The 21,373-nt window shown below is 54.2% G+C and overlaps 1 protein-coding gene across 2 annotated transcripts; it reads right to left on the bottom strand.

Annotated features, from left to right (window-relative positions):
* Positions 1–1,286: 1,286 nt before the first annotated feature.
* MDFI (MyoD family inhibitor) lies at positions 1,287–17,156 on the bottom strand. 2 transcript variants are annotated; one of them, XM_038749339.1, is made up of 5 exons: positions 17,070–17,156; positions 16,874–16,960; positions 5,869–6,084; positions 2,626–2,865; positions 1,287–1,970 (listed from the first exon to the last, which is right to left on the bottom strand). In XM_038749339.1, exons 2-5 carry the CDS (start codon positions 16,947–16,949, stop codon positions 1,708–1,710), a joined length of 795 nt encoding a protein of 264 aa, XP_038605267.1. In that variant the 5' UTR covers positions 16,950–16,960; positions 17,070–17,156; the 3' UTR covers positions 1,287–1,707. The 2 variants fall into 2 exon arrangements, with proteins under 2 accessions (XP_038605267.1, XP_038605268.1); XM_038749340.1 differs by lacking the exons at positions 16,874–16,960; positions 17,070–17,156 and adding an exon at positions 10,043–10,407.
* Positions 17,157–21,373: the final 4,217 nt, after the last annotated feature.

Below are 21,373 nucleotides of genomic sequence, written 5' to 3' on the forward strand. Positions count from 1 at the left end.
TTTGAGTTCCTCTCCAGCAACGTTTCACGTTCTTAACTGGCTGGAGGTCTGCCTTGCCCATCTGCCCCGTTACACCAGCAGCTCCGGAGGGCAGAGGCATTCCTTCCTTTGTCCTGGAGTTCCCACAAGGCCCAGGCCAGAAAAGAGGAGAAAAGACAGGAGAAGGGGAGGGGATTGGGACCAAAATGGGCAGTTTAGTTGACACTTTGCACTAATCTCTGGCCTGGGAAGGGGGAGTCATGGGGAGAGGAAGATCTAGGGCCAGGGGATGGTTGAGAGCAGCAGGAAGTCCAAGCTTCGGCAAACCTTAGGGGAAAGAGCAAAGTCCTCTATGTCTAATCTGATTTCTAATCCCAGCTCTACCACTGGCCCGCTGTGTCACTTTGGACAAGTCACTTACCTTCTCTGGGCCTCAGAGTCCTCCTCTGTAAAATGGGGATTAGCTACATGTTCTCCCTTCCTCCCTACCCACCGTTAGACTGTGAGCCCCATTTCGAACAGGGACCGAATCTGACGGGGTTTTCTTGTGTCTACCCGACGCCTGAATCAGAAATGATTCGACTGCATTTGATAATAATAATATTACCCAGCATTTAGTACCTACCCAGTGCTTAGTGCCCAATTACTGCTATCCCCAGGTGGTGGGCACAGGGAAGGCCTAGGGGTCCCCTGGAGACAGGGCAGAGGAAGCCAGGTTGAATTCACCACGGCCCAGGTGGGTCTTGGGGCTGGATCAGATGTCCTTGGCTGCATTACCCATAAGTCAGGGAAGAGTCTGAGGAGACAGTGTTAGTGGGAATGCATTCACCAATTAAAAGTGAACCCATCTTGGGGTGAATCTCCAATCCAAGAGTTAACTCCTACTTGCGGATGAAGGGGCCCATGCTCTGCCATCTGCTTGGCAGCTGGCCCCAAGGGGCTGAGGGAGCTTTTGGGTGCGGGGACTACGGTCAGAGGTGCTGTGGGGCAGTGCCTCCAGCCTCACCGCTCCAGAGGGCCCATACCCTGCAAGTTCCCACACGTGGCCAAAGAGGAGGAGGCTGGAGAGACACCGGGCAGTGCAAGAGGCCCCAGAAGGAGGGTGTGCCAGGCCAGGCCGGTGAGACATGCCAAGCCCTGGCCCAGCTCCTCAGGGCTGGGGGGGTACAGCCGGGGAGCACTGCTGAGGATGAGGGGGTGGGACCCAGAGATCTTTATTTACAGCAATCAACAGGGCAGCTCCATCCCCTTCCACCTCTCCCCAGCCCATTCCCCCCAACCACCCCCACCCCCTGCTGCCCCTCTCCCAGATAAACTTCCACCCCTTCGGGGTCCACTCACTCCTCTCTCCTTGCCAGCCCCCAGGACAGGCCCCAAGCTGGTTGGGGAGCTGGACAAAGGCCTTGCTGTCTCCAGAGCAGCAAGCAGAGTGGTGGCTAGTGAGGGACTTCACATCTATTTGGCCTCTGGCTAGTTGGCACTACTGGGTTGCTGGAGTTAGGCCCTCTTGCCTTGGCCCCCCTTAATGGGCATTCACAGTGTCATAGAGCCAAACCTGGCCCACCTCCACCCTCCCACTCCAGGAGTATTAGGCTGGGGAGCTGGGTGGGCTTCGGTCACTCTGTCGGGCCAGCCGGCCCCACTGCTGGTTCCAGGCTGACCCCGCCCAGGGCCTACATCTTGCTCCTCTTCAGGCCTGGCTGCTGGAGGTCCCCCAAACCGGGGACCTCAGGAAGAGAAGCACAGCCCGCAGCACTCCATGCAGATCTCCAGGCAGTCGGCCGACTCGCAGCAGGCGTCGACGATGCCGCAGTCCATATCGCAGGGCAGGTCGCAGTCGACACACTCTCCGGAGCCGCAGCAGCAGCAGCAGCAGCAAATGCACGAGTCCTCGGAGCTGCAGGAGCCGCAGGTGGCGCAGTCCAGCAGGATGTTGCAGAGGGCCAGGAACTCGCAGAACAGGCAGGTCAGGACGCAGTGGACGCAGCAGTCTGGAGTCGAGGTGGAGGAGGAGAAAGTCACAGGGTGGAAGGGTGAAATGGAGGGAAATGGAGGCACAAGGGGTGGTAGGGGGGGAGAGAGAGCTGGGGAAGAGCTCTGAGGGGGTGAGAGGTGAGCCAGATCGGACATGCTATTCCCAGCATCCCCTTCCTGGGGAACCTTGGGCTCAGCTCCCGCCCCCTTCCCTGGAAAAGTTTAGCCCAGTACCCCACCCCCCTTTCCCCGGAACTTTGTGCCCATCCCCCATTTCCTCAGGAACCAACCAGCTTTCCAAAAAGGGACGGACAGTCCCAGAATGGGGTGGGCAGCAGGCCCTACCCCTGCCAGCCGGGGAGCCCAGCATCTGGGAAACTGGCAATGGCTGGAGAGAAATCAGGCTGTGGGTGAGTGAGCCTGGACAGCAGAACAGAAACTCTGTTCCAAGGCTTGGCTCCCTAAGATGTTGGGGGAAGAGAGAGGGGCAGGAAGTGAGAGAAAGAGGGGTGGTAGGGGTGGTGGGAGGGGCGACAGCAGGAGGGATGGTAGGGAAAGGGAGGGGTGAAAGCAGGAGGGATGGTGGGGAGAGGGAGAGGTGAGAGCAGGGGGAGGAATTTGGGCTGGGTTGGGGGTCAGGGGATGGGGTCTGAGGTCTAAGAGGCTCGGTACCTTCCTGGGCCTCGATGGGGACCTGGGAGGTGGCAGGCTTGGTGCTGGCCTTGCGCTTCCTGCCGCCGTGGGCCAGGAGGGAGGTGGGTGTCTGTGGCTTCCTGGGGGTCCGGGAACCCTCGAAGGCTCCGTTCCCTGAGCGTCTGGTCCCAGCTAGATTCGGGGAGCTGCTGGTGCCATTGTGCAGCAGTGGGATGTGGCCAGGGGGTCCCCGGGTTGAGGAGAGACCCTGCGGCTGACCTGGAGGGAGACCGAGAGGCAGGTGGCCTTGGGGTCGAGGCCCAGACCGGCGGACATCGGAGGGCCCTCGACTCTGGGCTTTGGGTTATTCTGCCGGTGGGAGTGGGAGGCAGGCCTAGCTCCTCCTTCCGGACCAGACTCCCCCAGCTCCATTGCCTCGGGTCCTCCCCAGCCCCTGGATCATGGGCAGCGAAATGGTTAATGGGTCTCTCCCAACCCCCCACCCCTCTTCCCGCCCACCACCGCCTAGCCGCCACAGCAGCCTCGCTCTCCCCTCCCAAGACGGGCAAGTGATTGGAAACATCTGTTGAGAGATGCGCTCTCGTTCCCCACCGCCTGCCTCTCCGTCTCCTCCCTCTCTCCTCCTCTTCCTTCTCCCTCAGGATCCTGGAGTTCACACAGTCGTACTGATTGAGCACTTACTGTGTGCAGAGTTCACTGCACTAAGCGCTTGGGAGAGTACAATACAACAATAAACAGACACATTCCCTGCCTACAACGAGCTTACAGTCTAAAGGGGACTAGTTGTCTCTTTGAGATACCTTTCAAAGTCACCTTTTACAGTCATCCAGGGCTACCTTCAAACCACCCCAAAATGGACTATCTTTAATAATAATGATTATAATAATCATATTAATAATAATGACAATGATGACCATAGTATGTGTTAAGCACTTACCATGTGCCAAGCATTCATTCATTCAGTCGTATCTATCGAGTGCTTACTGGGAAGCAGCGTGGCTCAGTGGAAAGAGCCCGAGCTTCAGAGTCAGAGGTCATAGGTTCAAACCCCGGCTCTGCCACTTGTCAATCAATCAATCAATCGTATTTATTGAGCGCTTACTGTGTGCAGAGCACTGTACTACGCGCTTCGGAAGTACAAGCTGGCAACATATAGAGGCAGTCCTTACCCAACCGTGGGCTCACAGTCTAAGAGGGGGAGACAGAGAACAAAACCAAACATACTAACAAAATAAAATAAATAGAATAGATATGTACAAGTAAAATAAATAGAGTAATAAATACGTACAAACATATATACATATATACAGGTGCTGTGGGGAGTTGTGTGACTTTGGGCAGGTCACTTCACTTCCCTGTGCCTCTGTTCCCTCATCTGTAAAATGGGGATGAAGACTGTGAGCCCCCCGTGGGACAACCTGATCACCTTGTACCCCCCCAGCGCTTACAGCAGTGCTTTGCACATAGTAAGTGCTTAATAAATGCCATCATTATTGTTATTATCATTATTATTATTATTACTGTGTGCAAAGAACTGCATCAAGTGAGTGGGAGAATATAATATAACAGCACTGTTCTAAGTACTGGGGTAGACAAAAGAAGCAGCATGGTGTAGTCGATAGAGCCCGGGCCTGGGAGTCAGAAAATCATGGGTTCTAATCCCAGTTCTGCCACTTATCTGCTGGGTGACCTCGGGCAAGTCACTTCACTTCTCTGGGCCTCAGTTCCCTCATCTGTAAAATGGGAACTGAGACCGTGAACCCCATGTGGGACAAGGGTTCCCTTTCTGCCTGGGCTTGTCCTGGATTCCCTCCTGGCCGGAGTCTGCTGGGTGCATGCTCCTCTCCAGAGGTGGCTGCAATTCCAGGGGTCGGGGAACCCAGACTGTGGCTCCTGAGAGAGAGTGCTCCTCCAAGCCAGGGAGGGGAGGAGGTATTGAGGACCAGCTCTGAGCAAGGGGGTTGCAGGGAAGGGAGGATGGGATATGGGGAATGAGGGTTTGCCCATGGAGGGTCCCGACCTTCAAAAATCCCTTTGAGGTGTTAAGCTCTCAGCCCCACAGAATTGGGATGGGGTCTGGAGGTCAGGGTCAGGACTGGTGGGAGGGAGGAGGTCAGGGTCAGGTCTAGGGGAAGAGGGAGGTCAGAGCCTGAGGGAGGGATTTGGGGCAGGGATTGAGGGGGTGAGGGGCTGGAGCTGGGGGTCAGTTCCTTACAGCAGTGAAAGGCCCTCTGGGTAAGTGGGATGGTGCAGCAGGGCCCCTGGGGACCCCTCAGGCTTGCCCTGCTCTGCCGCTGCTGGGTAAATCTGGAGGGAGGAGAGGGAGAGCAAGGAGCATGAAAGGTCTAGAAGCCCTGGTTGGGATGGGGGCGGGGGAGGGGGTCAGAGAGATGGAATCACCAGGTAATACTGCAACTGGGCACAAGAACTTCTGCTTGGCAGTGGGCACTGGGTTTCCCACCCTGCCCCAAGGTCCATGAGGGCCTGTGCGCTCTCCTTCTTGGATTATAAGAGGGGTTTGCATCACTGATCCCAGCCAGCTGACCCAGTCCCAGCTGCAGGTAAAGCCCTCCCCCCCAGGAGTCCCAGCGTGGCCTAGAGGACCTGCCGGGCCAGAGCTGTTCCAGGTGGCAGGCCCCAGGTGGAGTTCAGGGGTCCTTGGGCTGGGGGCCAAGGGGGGGTTTCACTGCTCAAGTCCTCCTGTCACTACTGGGGGATACCACCCCCTGCAGTTTCAGTTTCTGACCCTCCGTTCTTCTGCCACTGGCTGGACCCAGCCTGAGTCCAGAGACCTGGGCTTTGGGTGAGAGGGAGTAGAGGACGGGTTTGGCCTCTCTCTAGGCTGGAGAAATGCCATCAAGGCTAAGCTTGCTGCCCAGTTCCTGGCACCAGGCTCAGCGGGTGGCCCGTCTCCGTCCTGGCCCCCGAGCAGGTCGTCTGTCAGCCTGGACTGTCTCCTGGGCTGGCACCCCAGCTCCAGCCCCTCAAAGGGGAAAGGTACTGCTGCTGGCTGGGGGACTGGATAAGGGAGGGTGGTGGTCCTGTTATGTTGTTAGCGGGATGGCCCTGGGGCCCGGGGTGTGGTCAGGAGGGTCTGAAGGAGTTTCTACTGTCAGCTTCTGTGGGGTGGGGCAGGTGTACAGGAGGGGAGAAAGGGCAGTGACCTGGGAATCCCATAGGAGCAGCTGGCCCTTGTTGACCATCCTACCTCCCCCCCACTGACCTCCCCGCCTCTTTCTCCTCCCCTCCCACCAGACTCACATGTCACAGCTTGAGGGAGACTGATGAGGTCAGTGCTGCTCAAGGCCTGTAGAGACGGTGGCCCACTGACTTGGGGCATGGAGGGGGCTCCCTTCTCCTCCTCCTCTTCCTCCTCTCTGGTCCTGCTGGAGTGGACCGGATGGTGGGTGTGATCCTGTGAAGACACTGCTACCTCTGGCTGGGGCAGGCTGGTAGAGCATGTGACAGCCTCCTGAGCTGAAATTGGAGTTGACACTCTCAGTCCCATTCCCTTTGGGTCTTCTGACCCCACCCAGCACCCTCCCCTGGCCACTCCCGGGACAGGTAGGGCCCAAACTCAGTGGGGAGAATGAGTACAGGCAAATAGTACTTAAAGCAAAAGGATGGAGGCCAAGGGAGGAGGAAGGGAAAGAGCTGGAGGGAAACACGGGCTGGGAAAGAGACATGGAGCGAGAGAGGAGGAGAGAGAGAGAGAGAGCCAGAGACAGGAAGAGGGAAATGCAGAGGGAGTGGAGGAGAGAGAGAGAAAGAGAGAACTTGCTCGACACCTATAATTACTGTGACTAATCTGAGGCTGGGCCCAAGGCTGGTGGAAGAGACAGAGAGACAGACAGATTCTTCCAACCTCTCCTTACCATAGGGGCAGGGGGCGCTTCCTAGCAGCACAGAGTAATACTAAAAATGATGGCATTTGTTAAGCGCTTACTATGTGCCGAGCACTGTTCTAAGCACTGGGGGGATACAAGGTGATCAGATTGTCCCACGTGGGGCTCACAGTCTTCATCCCCATTTTCCAGATGAGGGAACTGAGGCACAGAGAAGTTAAGTGACTTGCCCAAATCACACAGCTGACCAGTGGCAGAGCCGGGATTAGAACCCATGACCTACTGGAGGCAGGGTGTGGAGGAGGGTGGAGAGAAGGGATGGGAGAGGGGAAAGGTGATCGTTTTGCCCAACATCTGCCTTGCAATGAGGAGAGCAGACTGGAGGGGGCAAGAGGGAGTGATGCCATGAACTGGGGAGGGGCTGGGACTCAGCAGGGGCTGGAGTTGTTGGGTTGGGGAGGGGCAGGCAGTTTGGAAGGTGAAACTAAATCCTCCAAGATCACTCATTGGCTCTTGGCCAGAGCTATGGGCTGGGGCAGAAACCTGAAGCCTAAGGGATGGAAAGACGGATAGTGAGAAGCAGTGTGGCCTAATGGAAAGAGAAGGGGACTGGGAGTCAGAGGACCTGGGTTCTAATCCCAGTTCTGTCACTTCTCTGCTGTGTGACCTTGGGTAATTACTTGGGTAAGTCACTTCACTTTTCTGTGCCTCAGTTCCCTCATCTGTCAAATGAGGATTAAAACTGTGAGTCCTATGTGGGACTGGGACTGTGTCCAACCTAATTATTATCTTGTATCTACCCCTGCACTTAGTACAGTACTTGGCATATGGTAAGTGCTTAAATACTACAATTATTATTCATTATAAGTGTTTATTAAGCACTTACTGTGTGCACAGCACTGAACTAACTGCTGTGATGGGAGCCCCGGCAAACAGAGGCATAAAGCAGAAAAAAGGGAGATAGAAGGGCAGAGCCAGGAGATGGGAACTTGGAGCTGGGAATGGCCTGGTGAGTGCGCACACACACACACACACACACACACACACACACACACACACAGAGTCACATATTCACACATTCATGCAGCAGCACACAAATATACACATACCACAGACCCACCTACACCCAAGCTTACAGACATAGAGAAAGACTCCCCCAGACCCACAAGCCACAGACACACTCACAGAAAGAGCCAGGCACCCAAGACAGACCAGCCAGCTTTTGCTGGCAGCCCCAAGTGCAAGGAGGGAGAGAAACAGGCAATCAGTGGGGCCGTGGTGGGAGCGGAGCAGACGGCTGGTCTCGCTGGAGACTTCTGGTGGGGACGGCCTACAGCCAGACTCTGTGCCCTCACAGGCTGACCTGGGCGAGGACGAGCTCAAAGCCCCCGGCGGAGTGCCCAGGAACCTGGCAGGGTGGGCTCCAGGAGCCCTGCCCATCCCTCCTGCCCAAGCTCAGGCAAGAGCAGGTCTGGGCGGGCTCACGCTTGCCCAGTCAGATACAATGAGGGAGTGGGTGGGGGAGTCAACAAGTTTGGGGCCGGGGGGTGGTGAGGGGTGATGCCATCAGAGCTGATCCCATCTCATAGGGCTCATTCGTTCATTTATTCGCTCGTTCAATCATATTTATTGAGTGCTTACTGAGTGCAGAGCACTGTACTAAGCCTTGGGAGAGTACAGGAGAACAATAAAAAGACCCACTCCCTGCCCACAACGAGCTTATAGTCTAGAGGTGGAGGCAGACATTAATAGAAATAAATAAATTACAGATAGGTACATAAGTGCTGTGGGGCTGGGAAGGGGGTGAATAAAGGGAGCAAGACGGGGAGTGGGAGAAGAGGAAAGGAGGGCTTAGCCACAAGGAAGGCCCCTTGGAGCTGTGCCTTCAATAAGGCTCTGAAGGGGGGGAGAGCAATTGTCGGTCAGTTGAGGAGGGAAGGTGTTCCACGACAGAGGTAGGAGGTGGGCGAGGGGTTAGCGGAAAGATAGATGAGATCGAGGTACAGTAAGAAGGTTAGAATTAGAAGAGCGAAGTGTGCTTTCTGGGTTGTATTAGGAGAGTAGCAAGGTGAGGTAGGAGGGGGAGATGTGATGGAGTGCTTTGAAGCCAATGGTGAGGAGTTTTTGTTTGATGTGGAGGTGGATAGATAGGCTTGGACCTCACCCCCATCAACATCTGAAAATCTATCTAGCCCAGTGCTCAGTCCAGTGCTTGGCACCTACTAAGTGCTTAACAAATACCATTGATGTCATTATTAGATTCAGGCTCACCTGAATCTTTCTGGCCCTCCCATCCCAAACTCTGGAACTCCCTCCTTGGGGCTCCTCACTGCTTCCCAGTTCTGGACTCCTTAGACTTCTTTCTTTCACCCAATAAGCCCCCGATCCCTACCAGCTGGGGGACTTGATCTCCATATTGCCGGTCTGTCCAGCTGGATCCAGCTGGGCCCCAGGTTCCTCCCTGTGGAGAGGGGACATACTGGAGAATTGAGATCTGGCTGGGTTACACCCACCCGCCCCGGCCTCCACCATCCCCACTCCTCCCAGTAAAGTTTTCTCAGCATTAGACCTGACCCAGACTGCTCTTCCAGAGGCTAGAGACAGCTGCCCGGCCTGTTCCCCCCAGACAGTGGTCCTACTGGCCAAAAACGTCTGGCTTCACTCCCCTTCCCTAGTAGTCCCCACACTTTCCCTCCTCCAGCTGCTCTCCGTCCCTGCCTCCCCTCCCCAGGCAGGATCCCATTACCTGGTCCTGAATGCTGGGAGTGAGCTGGGGCTGAGAGGGGGCAGGGCCCAAGCAAGCCAGGGATTGGGCTGGGAGGAACCAGGCTGGGGAATGAGGGGAGAGGCTGGAGAGCAGGCCAGGAGGAATCCAAATGACTTATTTACATTCAGTCTGAAATTAATGCAGAAAAAGTGTTTTCAGGTTCAGGAGCTCGGGGGAGGAGGAGGAGGGGGAGGGGAGAGGAAAGGGCAGGAACGGGAGGAAAGCAGAGGGCTGGCACAGAAAAGTGCTAACAAAGTCTGAAGGTGACTGTTCCCCCCAAAGATAAAACGGGCCTAAGGTTGGTTGTTTGACCTCAGTGGCTCCAATTTCTTATCTTAGAAAAATTCAGGGGGATGGGAAATTGGGGAGAGAGACAGAGAGGAAGGGAGAGAGAGAGGGAAAGGATAGGAATGAATGTGATTATTCCCTTCTGGTTCAAAGAACTGGACATACCCAGCAGCATGAGAAGTAGCCTGGCCTCGTGGATAGAGCGCAGGCCTGAGAGTCAGAAGGACATAGGTTCTTATCCCGGCTCTGCTACTTGTCTGCTGTTTGACCTTGGGCAAGTCACTTAACCTCTTTCTGTCTGTTACCTCATCAGTAAAATGGTGATTAAGACTGTGAGCCCCACGTGGGACGGGAACGGTGTTGTGTCCAACCCTATTTGCTTGTATCCATGCCAGTGCTTAGTACAGTGCCTGGCACATAGTAAGTACTTACCAAATAGCACAATTATTATTATTATGGGCTAAGAAAAGTGAGAGGGAGGATAACTTCCTTTGAAATCAGGGAAACTGAGGTACCGAGAAGCCACGTGACTCACCTGAGGTCTGACGGCACATCCCCAGTCCATTCGAGGCAAGAACTTTGGGCCCTGAAGCTGTGTGCACTTGGCCCTGGCACTGCCTGGCCTGCCAGCCGGATCCTCTTCACTGGATGAGTGCAGTTTTCACCCGCAAGAGTGAGACAGAGCCCCATCCTCCTGCCCTGCTCCCCTATCTCCCCATCAGTAGGGCCAGCCAAGCCCACTCCAGATGGCTAGAAAGATCCATCTGAGGCTCTGCTCCTTCTACAAGGGATAGGAAACCTGGACTTGAAGACCATCCTCAGAGGGGAGAGAGCAGAGGATGGAATTAGAATCAGCTGATATGTGGACTCTTCCCTTTGACCCTTCCAGAACTCTGCCCTGCTTCCCGCCAATGCCCAGGCTCCTGGCCCATCCTTCCAAGGGTACTCAGGAATCTGAATAACTAGGACCCAGGGGGTGGGGGGCAAGGTGGGGTGCAGGGAGAGAGGAGCAGGGGAAAGGATTACCAGCCTACTAAAGTCACTGCAGTGCACAGTGGGACTCTCACCCAGCATGAGCAGTGCTGGGTCAAGTGGATCAGGTGATGAATCCAGAACCTGATTGGGTGCTGGGCTTGGACAGCTCAGTCACTAAACCAGAGGGAATAAAGTGCCCATCTGTGGGCCAGGGGTCACAGGCCACGGCTGGGTCATGGGGATGAACTTACCCCTCCATTCCAGGCCCAGCTGGCAGAAGGCAGGGTGAAAGAGGGCTTGATCATATGAGCAGGTGTCCTGATTTATACTGGACTGTCACAATTTTCATGGTTTTCTCCTGCCACCCAAAAACCCTCTGTGCGGACCCATTAAAGTCCTGCTTTGGCCAGGGGTGAAGGGAGGGGACCTGGAAGCTGCCACAGCAGCCTGGCAGCAGGGAGGAGCAGAGGTGAAGGAGGGGCAGCCCAACCTCCTCCTCTTTGGCGGTGGCTATAATAATAATAATAATAATAATGGCATTTATTAAGTGCTTACTATGTGCAAAGCACTGTTCTAAGCGCTGGGGAGGTTACAAGGTGATGAGGTTGTCCCATGGGGGGCTCACAGTCTTCATCCCCATTTTACAGATGAGGTAACTAAGGCACGGAGAAGTTAAGTGACTTGCCCAAAGTCACACAGCTGACAACCCCATCACCGCTGTGGCTGGATCGGCCCTTCCCTGGTTGTTCCATGACAGCCGGGCCAGCAGGTTTCTGACCCTCTTGGAAATGATACAAAATCATCCAGAAAGGTGCCTGGGGTGGACAGAGGTTTAAAGAGTCACCTCTTTCCTTCTCCCACTCTCTTTGTCCCCTTCCGTCTCTGGCAGATGTGGTGTAGTGGCTAGAGCATGGGCCTGGGAGTCGGAAGGTCATAGGTTCTAATCCCAGCTCTGCCACTTGTCTGTTCTGTGACCTTGGGCAAGTCACTTCACTTCTCTGTGTCTTGGTTACCTCACCTGTAAAATGGGGATTGAGACTGTGAACCGCACATGGGTCAGGGACTGCATCCAACCCGATTTGCTTGTATCCACTCCAGCACTTAGTATAGTGCCTGGCCCATAGTAAGCACTTAAATACCACAATTATTATTTTTACTCCACCCCCAGCAACTTCCATCCCCATACCATCTTGGGTGACAGAAAAAGAGCAAAGTGACCTCATGGCTGACCCCAATTCCCAGTGAAGAGAAGGAGGCCACCGCTGAGCCCTGAACAGCCCTCCAGGAAAAGGAGCAGGGCATTTAGGAAGGAGGGAAAGATTGGATGCCAAAAATCAATTTGGGTAAATCCAACTCTACTAGGCTAAGGAAGGCTCCTTGGGAAAGCACTGGTTGGGCAATGTCTTCTCTGCCTCCCTCTCCTCGGGCCCATGTCTCGCTGAAAGCATCCAAGAGGACTGGCTGCTCTCAAGGAAACAATAGGAAGAAGACAAGGAAATATTTTCCCTCTGCAGGAGGATGATGAAAAGGGAAGAAGAAACCAAGTTAATTAAAGAAGTAGCTGAGTGAAGAACTGAGCCTCCAAGAGAATGTTGCCAGAAGAGGAAGCCAGGCCAGATGAATGAGGACCAGCTGGAGGGCCCCGAATGAACTGGGGGTTGGGGGAAGAAGCGACATGGGGGATAGGGAAAGGAACCAAAGTGACTGTGCTGCCAAAGAGAACTGGCACAGGAAGCTTGAGAGAGATTGGGGTCGGCGAGAAATGCGACTGGGTAAACTTGGCTCTGCCAACTTCCCCGTGAAGATCCTTGTCCTCCCAGGCCCCTTGCCACCCATCCCCTGAACTTCCCTGGCTCCCCATGGTTGGATCATTTCTCAACTACTCCCCACCAACTTCCTCCCAATCCTAAAATGTCCTCTCCTTGGTCCTTCTGTCATTGAATTTGATTGACTAGATATTCCTAACCTGTGCACAGGAGTTTCTGAACACCAGCCAACATCCTGGCTGTGTTAACATAGTTGCTTGGGTTAGAGAACTAAAATAGCAGGAACCTGTAGGAAGAAAATCAGGAAAGCCAAGGCAGAAAAATGAGATGCAAAAGAACTGAGGCATAAAAGGAAATAGAAAGCAATCTTTAAATACATCAAGCCCAAGAGGAAGCTATGGGAGAACCCTAACCTGTTATTAGATGGGGAAGGCAAGCTAGAAGCAGATGACATGAAAAGGACAGAAGCTTTTAATACCTTGAAAGACTCCATTCCTGCCAAAGTCTGCCTGGAGTCTGCAAAGTTGGAGCCATTCCTGAGTGTCCGGATTGGTCCCGGGCCAGCAGGGGCTGAGAAAAATTGTTCCCTTTTCCTCTCTTCCCGGCCCACAGTCATGGGCACAGTCTGGGGATGGTCTTTTTCCTAAGAATGGGAAGCAGCGTGGCCTAGTGGGTAGAGCATGGGCCTGGATGGCTCTGCCACTTGTCTGTTGTGTGACCTTGGGCAAGTCACTTCACTTCTCTGTTCCTTAGTTCCCTCATCTGTAAAATGGGGATTAAGAGTATGAGGCCATGAGGAACATGGACTGTGTCCAACCTGATTAGCTCGTATCTACCCCAGAGCTTAGTACAGTGCCTGGCACATAGTAAGTGCTTAATAAACACCATTAAAAAAAAAAGGTGTTGGGGCAACCAACTGACCACCTGGTCCAATCCAGGACTGGCTAATACCTTCAGGTATCTGTGCCCACGCCTGGGCTCCAGAAATGTTCCTCCATCAACTCCCGCACTCCTCTAAAGGACGGAGCATGACCACCGATCTCCTTTCTTGGCTGGGGACCCGTTCGTGAGCAGAGATCCCCAAATCTTCAACCCTCTGGGGAAGGGGTGAGGGTTGGGGGAGGGAGGGTGACTTCTGGGTAAAGAGGTACTAGGGAGTTTGACATTGGTGCCTCTGGGACCACCATCAGCTCCCTACAATGGCATGCACCCAGCTGCCAGAGAGAGTTCCCCAGCAAGGAGATGAGGACAGCCTCAAACCCTGGAAGGGGCTGAGTTACTGTGACAGAATCTAATTCCTATCTGGGTATTCTTTCCCCAGAACTTGATACAGTCCTCTGCACATAGTAAGTGGTTAATAAATGCTTAAGCATTAAATGATAAGTATGACTCCTACTACTTTTTGGGCCCCACGTTATCCTGGAATTGTGGGGTCCTAAGGAGGGTCCTCAGAGGCCGAGTCCCTCTTCCCGCCTCTACTCCTAGAGACCTGTGGGTCCCCAGGGCCTCCGGGCTTGGGGACAGTGTGCGCTGGGCTGGTTGAGCCGGGAGGTTCTCTAGCTAGTGGGGCCTGAGCCTGGCGACTCTGGGGAAATTCAATTATAAACCAGAGCAGGAATGCGATGCTCCAGTGACCAGCGGCAAACCCGGCAATGCCAGGAAATCTGCTCCTCATTTGGGAGCCAGGCCAGAGGGGAGAGTGGGCTGAAATGAACCCATTCAGGGGGAAAGACTGGGGAGTGGGCCGCTGCTCCTCCTGCTCCTGGAGCCCCTGGCCATCTCCCACTCTGGGGCATGTGCTGAGACAAAGAAAGGGGGGCAAAGAGGCAGCCTCTTTTGCCCCCACTTCTCCCCGGGCTGCCAGGTTCTTCAATCAACCAAAGTCCGAGCGTCCTGCGTGTCCTGCAACCTGAAGCTACTAGGATTCGGGGTCCAGGCCTTGGCAGGTCGGGCGGCCAGGGCCTCCTGCGGTTGAAATGGCTAGCCGGCTGGGGTGCTGAACGCTTGGTCAGGGGAGGTGTGGCGGGGCCCAGTATGAAAGCTGCATTGTCCCGGGCTGGGGTTGGGGAGGGGGCAAGGTTGGGGGCGGAGGTGGGGGGTGGGGAGCTCCGCTCGCAGCCGGCGGGGGTACTGCCTTCCTCCGATTACACTTCAGGGCAAAACTCCTCCCCTACCTCTCTCCATATAGCGCCCCACCTCCTGGGTTTTAGCAAGTCAGCGGCCAGCAGCTGGGAGCTGGCAACAGCCCGGCTGGCTGGCAGCGCAGGAAGAGGCGCCGGGCAGCAGGGGGTCTGCAGGGCTGAAAGGGCACAAAGGGAAAAGCGAGGCAGGCGAGCAACAAGTTTGGAGTAGAAGGGAGGGAAATCGGGGGAGAGAGAAAAGGGAAAATGGACAGGGAAAAAAAAGATGATGAAAAGGGGCAGGGGAGAGGAGGATGGAGAAGGCAGAAGAAGGAGGGTGAAAGAGGGGAAAGTTCATAAAGGAGAAGAGAGGAGAGAGAGGTACCCCGGGGAGAGGTGATCAGAAAAGAGCTTAGCTCCTCATTTTTTCTTGGAGTAGAGAGGCAGTCTTAGCCACCGGTCCTGGGGCCAGAGACTCGACCAAAGCCAGAGCCAGGGAGAAAGATGTGGTTTCTACCTGGGTACAGAGACCTGTAGCTTCAGCATTGGCTAGCTAAACAGCTGGCTAGCTGGCTGACTCCCCAACAAAGTGCCTGGCCTGAGAGGGCAGAGGTCTTGGGGGGAGTTGAAGGACAGGCCCTTCCTAAGTCTCAGCAAGGTGGCCCTAGGAAGCAAGGGATTGTGTCTACCAACTCTATGGTATCGTACTTCCTAAAGCATTTAGTACAGTGCTCTGCATCCAGTAAAAGCCCTCAATAAATACCTTTGATTGACAACTGATTGAACAGTGGATGAAGGAGGGAGGGAGGGACCCCAATTGTGTGGTCGTCTAGCCCATCTAGTCCATTCCCCTGCCTCCAGGCAGCCCAACCCAGCACCATTCCAGCCAGTCCCAGTTTGTTAGGGAGGGAGGTACTTTAGCCTCTTTCCGTGGCTCATTCCAAAGCCTTCCACCTCACGGTTTATGTTTATCTTAAGTCCATCATGTAGCAGTTCCAGTCCATTTCCACTTGTCCTGAGGGGAGATGGAGACTTGAAGACCCTAGAAAACTGCCCCATAACCTTACCTGTCTCCCCCTGCTGGGCCTCCAAACCATACACACTTACACACACACACACTTACACACACACACACACACACACACACACACACACTCTCCTTTCAGAATGCTGCCTGCCTGACTGACTTCAAGATGGTTGCCAAGCTAACTCTCAACCTTCCCTTCTGGGACTGTATGACCCCGGCCTTTCTCATTTCTCCTTAGCCCAGATCTCTATCTTTGGGGCTCTTGGCCAAGTCCTCTCTTGGATTTCACCATCCCTCTCTAGTTCAGACAATAGTGAGGACCTGGCCTCTCAGCAGAGCTTCACAGTGGGGAGGACCCCCCTGCCACATACATACTCTGAGAAGGATACTTTTCAACAGTTTTATAGTTACCGCAACCCACAAGTGAGAAGCAACTCTCAGGACAGAGGGCCTGGCTGGAGAGAGGGGAGAAGGGAAAGGTCTCTTTTACAGGTCCCGTGTGACTACTGTCCAGCACCTGCCCAGGCTGACCACCTCTCTGGGTGGTGCATTCTGAAGCCACCGTGACCTCAGCAGCCCTTGCCCTTGCCCTGGACCTATCGGAGCCCTGACTTAGAGGGACACCGCTGACCACTGCCCTGGCCATTTGACACAGGCACTGGCCACTACCCCTAGCAGCCACTGGGCAGCTACGGAGCTGGGCTATCTGGGGAGGGACCCTGCGGGCCTGTCTCTGGGAGCACGGTGAAGGATCCACTGGAGGGAGGTTCATTCATTCAATCGCATTTATTGAGCGCTTACTGTGTGCAGAGCGCTTGGGAGAGTACAATACAACAATAAGTGGACACCTTCTCTGCCCACAAGCTTACAGTCTAGAGGTAGGTACAGTTCCTACCCCAGAGCTTCAAACAGTCCTCAAGACTGTGAGCTTGTTGTGGGCAGGAATGTAGTAATAATAGTAACGATGGTATTTGTTAAGCGCTTAGTATGTGCCAAGCACAGTTCAGGGAAAAGTAAGCTGGGTGCCGGGAGAGAAGCAAAAGACCGGAGAAGGAAAGGGTGGGGAAGGGCTGAGGCGGAGAACGGACAAAAGTTCGGTGAAAACTCGTCTTCAGTGTGGCCCGGTGGAGAAGCACTGAACCTTTCCCACCCCGTGCAGAGATAAGAGGTTTATTTAATCGTATTTATTGAGCGCTTAGTATGTGCAGAGCACTGTACTAAGCGCTTGGAAAGTACAATTCGGCAACAAATAGAGACAATCCCTACCCAACGACGGGCTCCCAATCTAGAAATCGGTGAGCAGAGGCAGACAGAGACAAGACAGAGGCAAAGTTCTAGAGACTGGCCGCGGCCACCGTCTAGAGACGCTGCCCCAAGTCCACCCCCGTTGGCCGGCCCCCACTGCAGACCCCCCTCTCCCCCACCCCCAGACCCCACCGGCTTGTCCTGGGCCGGCTGAGCCCCCTCCCCGGGCCTACCTGGGGCAGGGGGCGGCTCCGGTTGGGGGTCTCCATGGGGGACGTCGTGGGGCCGGGGAAGCTGACCCTCGGACATCTGCCCGGGACCTGCGGGGGCCAGAGGGAGGGTTTGCCGGGGGGAGGGGGGATGAAGCCCCCGCTGGGGGTCGGAGGGGGTCCGGACGGCAGCCCCCCGTCCCCTCAGGACCGGACTTACTGTTGTGACCGTGGCTTCGGCCCTCTTCAGCCTCATCCCAGGGTCTGGGCCGGGGGTGGACAGTCCCTCCTCCTTCTTCTCCTCCTCCTCCTCTCCTCCTCCGGCCCGGGGAAGGACCCCCCTCCCCTCCCTCCCGCCCCCTCCCCTTTTGCACAGGTTTGGGCACGGCAGCTCCTCCAGCCCGGGCCGGACGGGCCGAGGCCCCGGGTCTCAGCCCTCTCCCTTGCCCTGGCCTCCGGTGCCCGGTCCAGAGCGGGGCATCCCCCTCCCCGAGCCCCCGCACGCCCCCAGCCCCGCACTCCCACTCCCTCCGCCACCGTGTCTTCCAGGGGGGCCGGGACCCGGCCGGGGGGCGGGGGTGAAGGGGGGACCCTCCCCCTTCCTACTCCCCACCCCGCCCCCCAACTCTCCGCCAGAGTTGCCCGATAATCCTCCTCTTCAGTCAGTGGCATTGATCGAGCGCTCACTATGTGCAGAGCACTGTGCTGAACGCTTGGGAGAGCTCACAGAATTAATGGACGCTTTCCCGGCCCGTATCCTTAGAAACCAGATGATGTTCCCTCGGGAGCAGAGGTGACATTTTGGCAAGAGGTCGGCGGGGGCAGTGAACGGGACCCCAACGGCAAACTCCAGGGGTCCACAGCCACCCCGCCGCCGCGGTGACCTTTCACCCCTGACCTTTCCGTCCCCCCTCCCGACCTTAGGGGCTTCGGACCCTGCCCTGGACACCGGGGTCCTTGGGGAGGAGAGGAACCCCGCCGTGGTCACGAAGGGGCCGCAAAGTGGGGGTCCGGGTCAGCCACGACCCCCCGTCCCCTCCCTTGCCTTCCTTAGCGAAGCCCGGGCTCGGGAGTCAGAGGTCATGGGTTCTAATCCCGGCCCCGCCACTTGTCAGCTGTGTGACTTTGGACAAGCCACGTCACTTCTCTGGGCCTCAGTTCCCTCAGCTGTAAAATGGGGATGAAGATCGGGAGCTCCACGTGGGACAACCTTGATTACCTTGTATCCCCCCCAGTGCTCAGAACAGTGCTTGGTACATAGTAAGCGCTTATCAAATACCAACCTTATTATTATTATTTCCTCCGACCGCCTCTAGGGGGCATTAGCCTCCTCCTCCTCCTGCTCCTCTCCCCGCCCCCGCCCCCGCCCCCCGAAGCCAAGAACAAAGTGCGCGCGTGAAAGATTGCGCAGGCGCGGTGCTGCGCGCGAGCCTCCCCCCGCCCTTCTCTTTAATCCTGTTCAGCGCGCGCGTGTGCGCATGTCCGTGGGTAACCTATCCTGAAGGCCTTGTCAATTAACTCATTCATTCATTCAATCATATTTATTGAGCGCTTACTGTGTACAGAGCACTGTATTAAGCGCTTGGGAAGTACACGTCGGCAACATATAGATTAAATCAAAAGGTGGTATCTACTGAGCACTTATTCTGTACACAACACTGTCCTAAGTGCTTGGGGGAGTACAGAGAAGCAGTGTGACTCAGTGGAAAGAGCCAGGGCTTGGGAGGCAGAGGTCATGGGTTCTAATCCCGATTCCACCAGTTGTCCGCTGTGTGACTTTGGGCAAGTCACTTAACTTCTCTGAGCCTCAGTTACCTCAGCTGTAAAATAGAGTAAATTAAAGACTGAGCCCTACGTGAGCCCTACTTAATCACCTTATAATAATAGTAATAATAATGGCATTTATTAAGCACTTACTATGTGCAAAACACTGTTCTAAGTGCTGGGGAGGTTACAAGGTGATCAGGTTGTCCCACGGGAGGCTCACAGTCTTAATCCCCATTTTACAGATGAGGTAACTGAGGCACAGAGAAGTTAAGTGACTTGCCCAAAGTCACACAGCTTATAATTGGCGGAGCCGGGACTTGAACCCATGACCTCTGACTCCAAAGCCCGTGCTCTTTCCATTGAGCCACGCTACTTCCATATATCCCCCCAGTGCTTAGAACAGTGCGTTGCACATAGTAAGTACTTAACAAATACCATCATAGTATTATTATTACAGGGCTTGAGAAACAGTGTGGCCTAGTGGAAAGAGCAAGGGACTGGAAGTCAGAGGAAGTGGGTTCTAATCCTGCCTCTGCCCCTTTCGTTCATTCATTCAATTGTATTTATTGAGTGCTTGCTATGTGCAGAGCACCATACTAAGTGCTTGGAAAGTAGAATTTGGCAACAAATTGAGACAATCCCTACCCAACAACGGGCCAACCTTGGGCAAGTCACGTAATTTCTCTGTGCCTCAGTTATCTCATCTGTAAAATGGGGATTAAGAGTGTGCGCCTCATGTGGGACAGGGATTGTGTCTGACCTTAATTCCTTTGTATCTACCCCAGCGCTTAGAACAGTGCTCGACACATAGTAAGCGCTTAACAAAACCACAAGTATTATTATTATCACTATCACTCTAGTAGAATTAATAGGAGCACATGGACAAGTGGAAAAAGCACAGGCCTGAGAGTCAGAGGACCTGCTGCGTCTTTGGTCAAGTTGTTTAACTTATCTGGACCTCAGTTTCCTCATCTGTGACATGGGGATTCAGTACCTGTTCTGCTTCCTACGTAGACTGTGAACCTCCCTGGGACTGGTACTGTATACAACTTGAATAACTTATATCTATCCCAGCACTTAGAAGAGTGCTTAATACATAGTAAGCACATAACAATTATTATTATTGTTGTTAACATGATCTTTGCCCTCAAGGAGCTTGTAGTATAGCTGGGATGTGGGCAGGAAATGTGTCTACCAGTTCTGTTGCATTGTACTTTCCCAAATGCTTAGTGTAGTGCTTTGCACACAGTAAACACCCAATAAATATGATTGATTGATTGTATAGTGGGGGAAACTCCCAAGGAGGGATTTGTCTGTGTTTTCTTCCACAGCCAGACTGTCAACACCTCAAGGACAGAGACTATGACTGGACCTCTGCCCCACCCCACAGCACACAAAACAGTGTGTGTTCCCCACCAGAATGTCATCTACTGGAAGGCAGGATCTGAATCCTCTTCCTCTGTGCCTCCCCACAATGCCCAGTACAATCTGTTGCATGAGTGTGTCTGTCCTGTCTCTGTCTACAGCCTGCCAGCCTCCCTAAGATAAAAGGATGTCTCTTTCCTCTGACCCTCCCTCCAACAACCAATACAGTGTCTACCTGGGTCTGCCCCACCTTCACTATAAGAATGCTATTCTTTCTTCTTGAGCCCACTGTTGGGTAGGGACTGTCTCTATATGTTGCCAATTTGTACTTCCCAAGCGCTTAGTACAGTGCTCTGCACATAGTAAGCACTCAATAAATACGATTGATGATGATGATGATGATTTTCCCCCAGTTTCGGGGTAGGAGGGCCGGGGGGGGGGTGGAGAGAGAGAGAGAGAGAAAGAGAGAGAGACAGAGAGAGAGAGTGTGTGTGTGTGTGTGTGTATGTGTGTGTGATTGTCCTGTCTCCTTCAGGCCATCACCCATTCAAAGGTAGAGCTGTATCTCATCTGTTGTTGTTGTTTTTTTAAATGATATTTATTAAGTGCTTATTATGTGCCAGGCACTGTACTAAGCCCTGGGGTAGATACAAGCTAATTAGGTTGGGCACAGTCGATGTCCCACATGGAGTCTCAATCTCCATTTTACAGATGAGGTAACAGGCACAGAGAAGTGAAGTGACTTGCCTAAGGTCACATAGCAGACAAGTGGTTCAACTGGGATTAGAACTCAGGTCTTTTCCCACACCTATGAAAAATGGGCCAACAAGGTAACCTCCATCCTACTTTTAGTACCACAAAATGAAGTCACTTTTTACCTATAAGAAGCAGCATGGCCTAGTGGGTAGAGTACAGGTCTGAGAGTCAGAAGGACCTGGGTTCTAATCCTGACTCCACTACGTGCCAGCTCTGTGACCTTGGGCAAGTCACTTCTCTGTGCCTCAGTTCCCTCATCTATAAAGATGTTAAGACTGTGAGCGCCATGTGTGATAGGGACTGGGTCCAACCTGATTTGCTTGCATCCACCCCAGCCCTTAGTATAGAGCCTGGCACATAGTAGTGCTTAACAAACACTACAATTATTATTATTACTGTTAGGTCCTTCTGACACCACGGCCTGTGCCCTATCCATTAGACCACACAGCTTCTTATAGGAAGAAACCCACCTCATTTTGTGGTACTCAAAGTGAGAGGCAGCGTGGCTCAGCGGGAAGAGCACAGGCTTTGGAGTCAGAGGTCATGGGTTTGAATTCTGACTCGGCCACATGTCTGCTGTGTGACCTCGGGCAAGTCACTTAACTTCTCTAAGCCTCGGTTACCTCATCTGTAAAA

The sequence above is a fragment of the Tachyglossus aculeatus genome, chromosome 7 (assembly GCF_015852505.1).
Source record: "Tachyglossus aculeatus isolate mTacAcu1 chromosome 7, mTacAcu1.pri, whole genome shotgun sequence".
NCBI lineage: Eukaryota > Metazoa > Chordata > Mammalia > Monotremata > Tachyglossidae > Tachyglossus > Tachyglossus aculeatus.

Excerpts from the sequence above, each read along its gene's own strand:
- MDFI (XM_038749339.1), bottom strand. The coding sequence starts at position 16,949 with ATGTCCGAGGGTCAGCTTCCCCGGCCCCACGACGTCCCCCATGGAGAC. Across the intron at positions 6,085-16,873 it reads GGAGCCGCCCCCTGCCCCAG|CTCAGGAGGCTGTCACATGC; the intron begins GTAGGCCCGGGG and ends CTCCAATTTCAG. Across the intron at positions 1,971-2,625 it reads CCCCATCGAGGCCCAGGAAG|ACTGCTGCGTCCACTGCGTC; the intron begins GTACCGAGCCTC and ends CCTCGACTCCAG.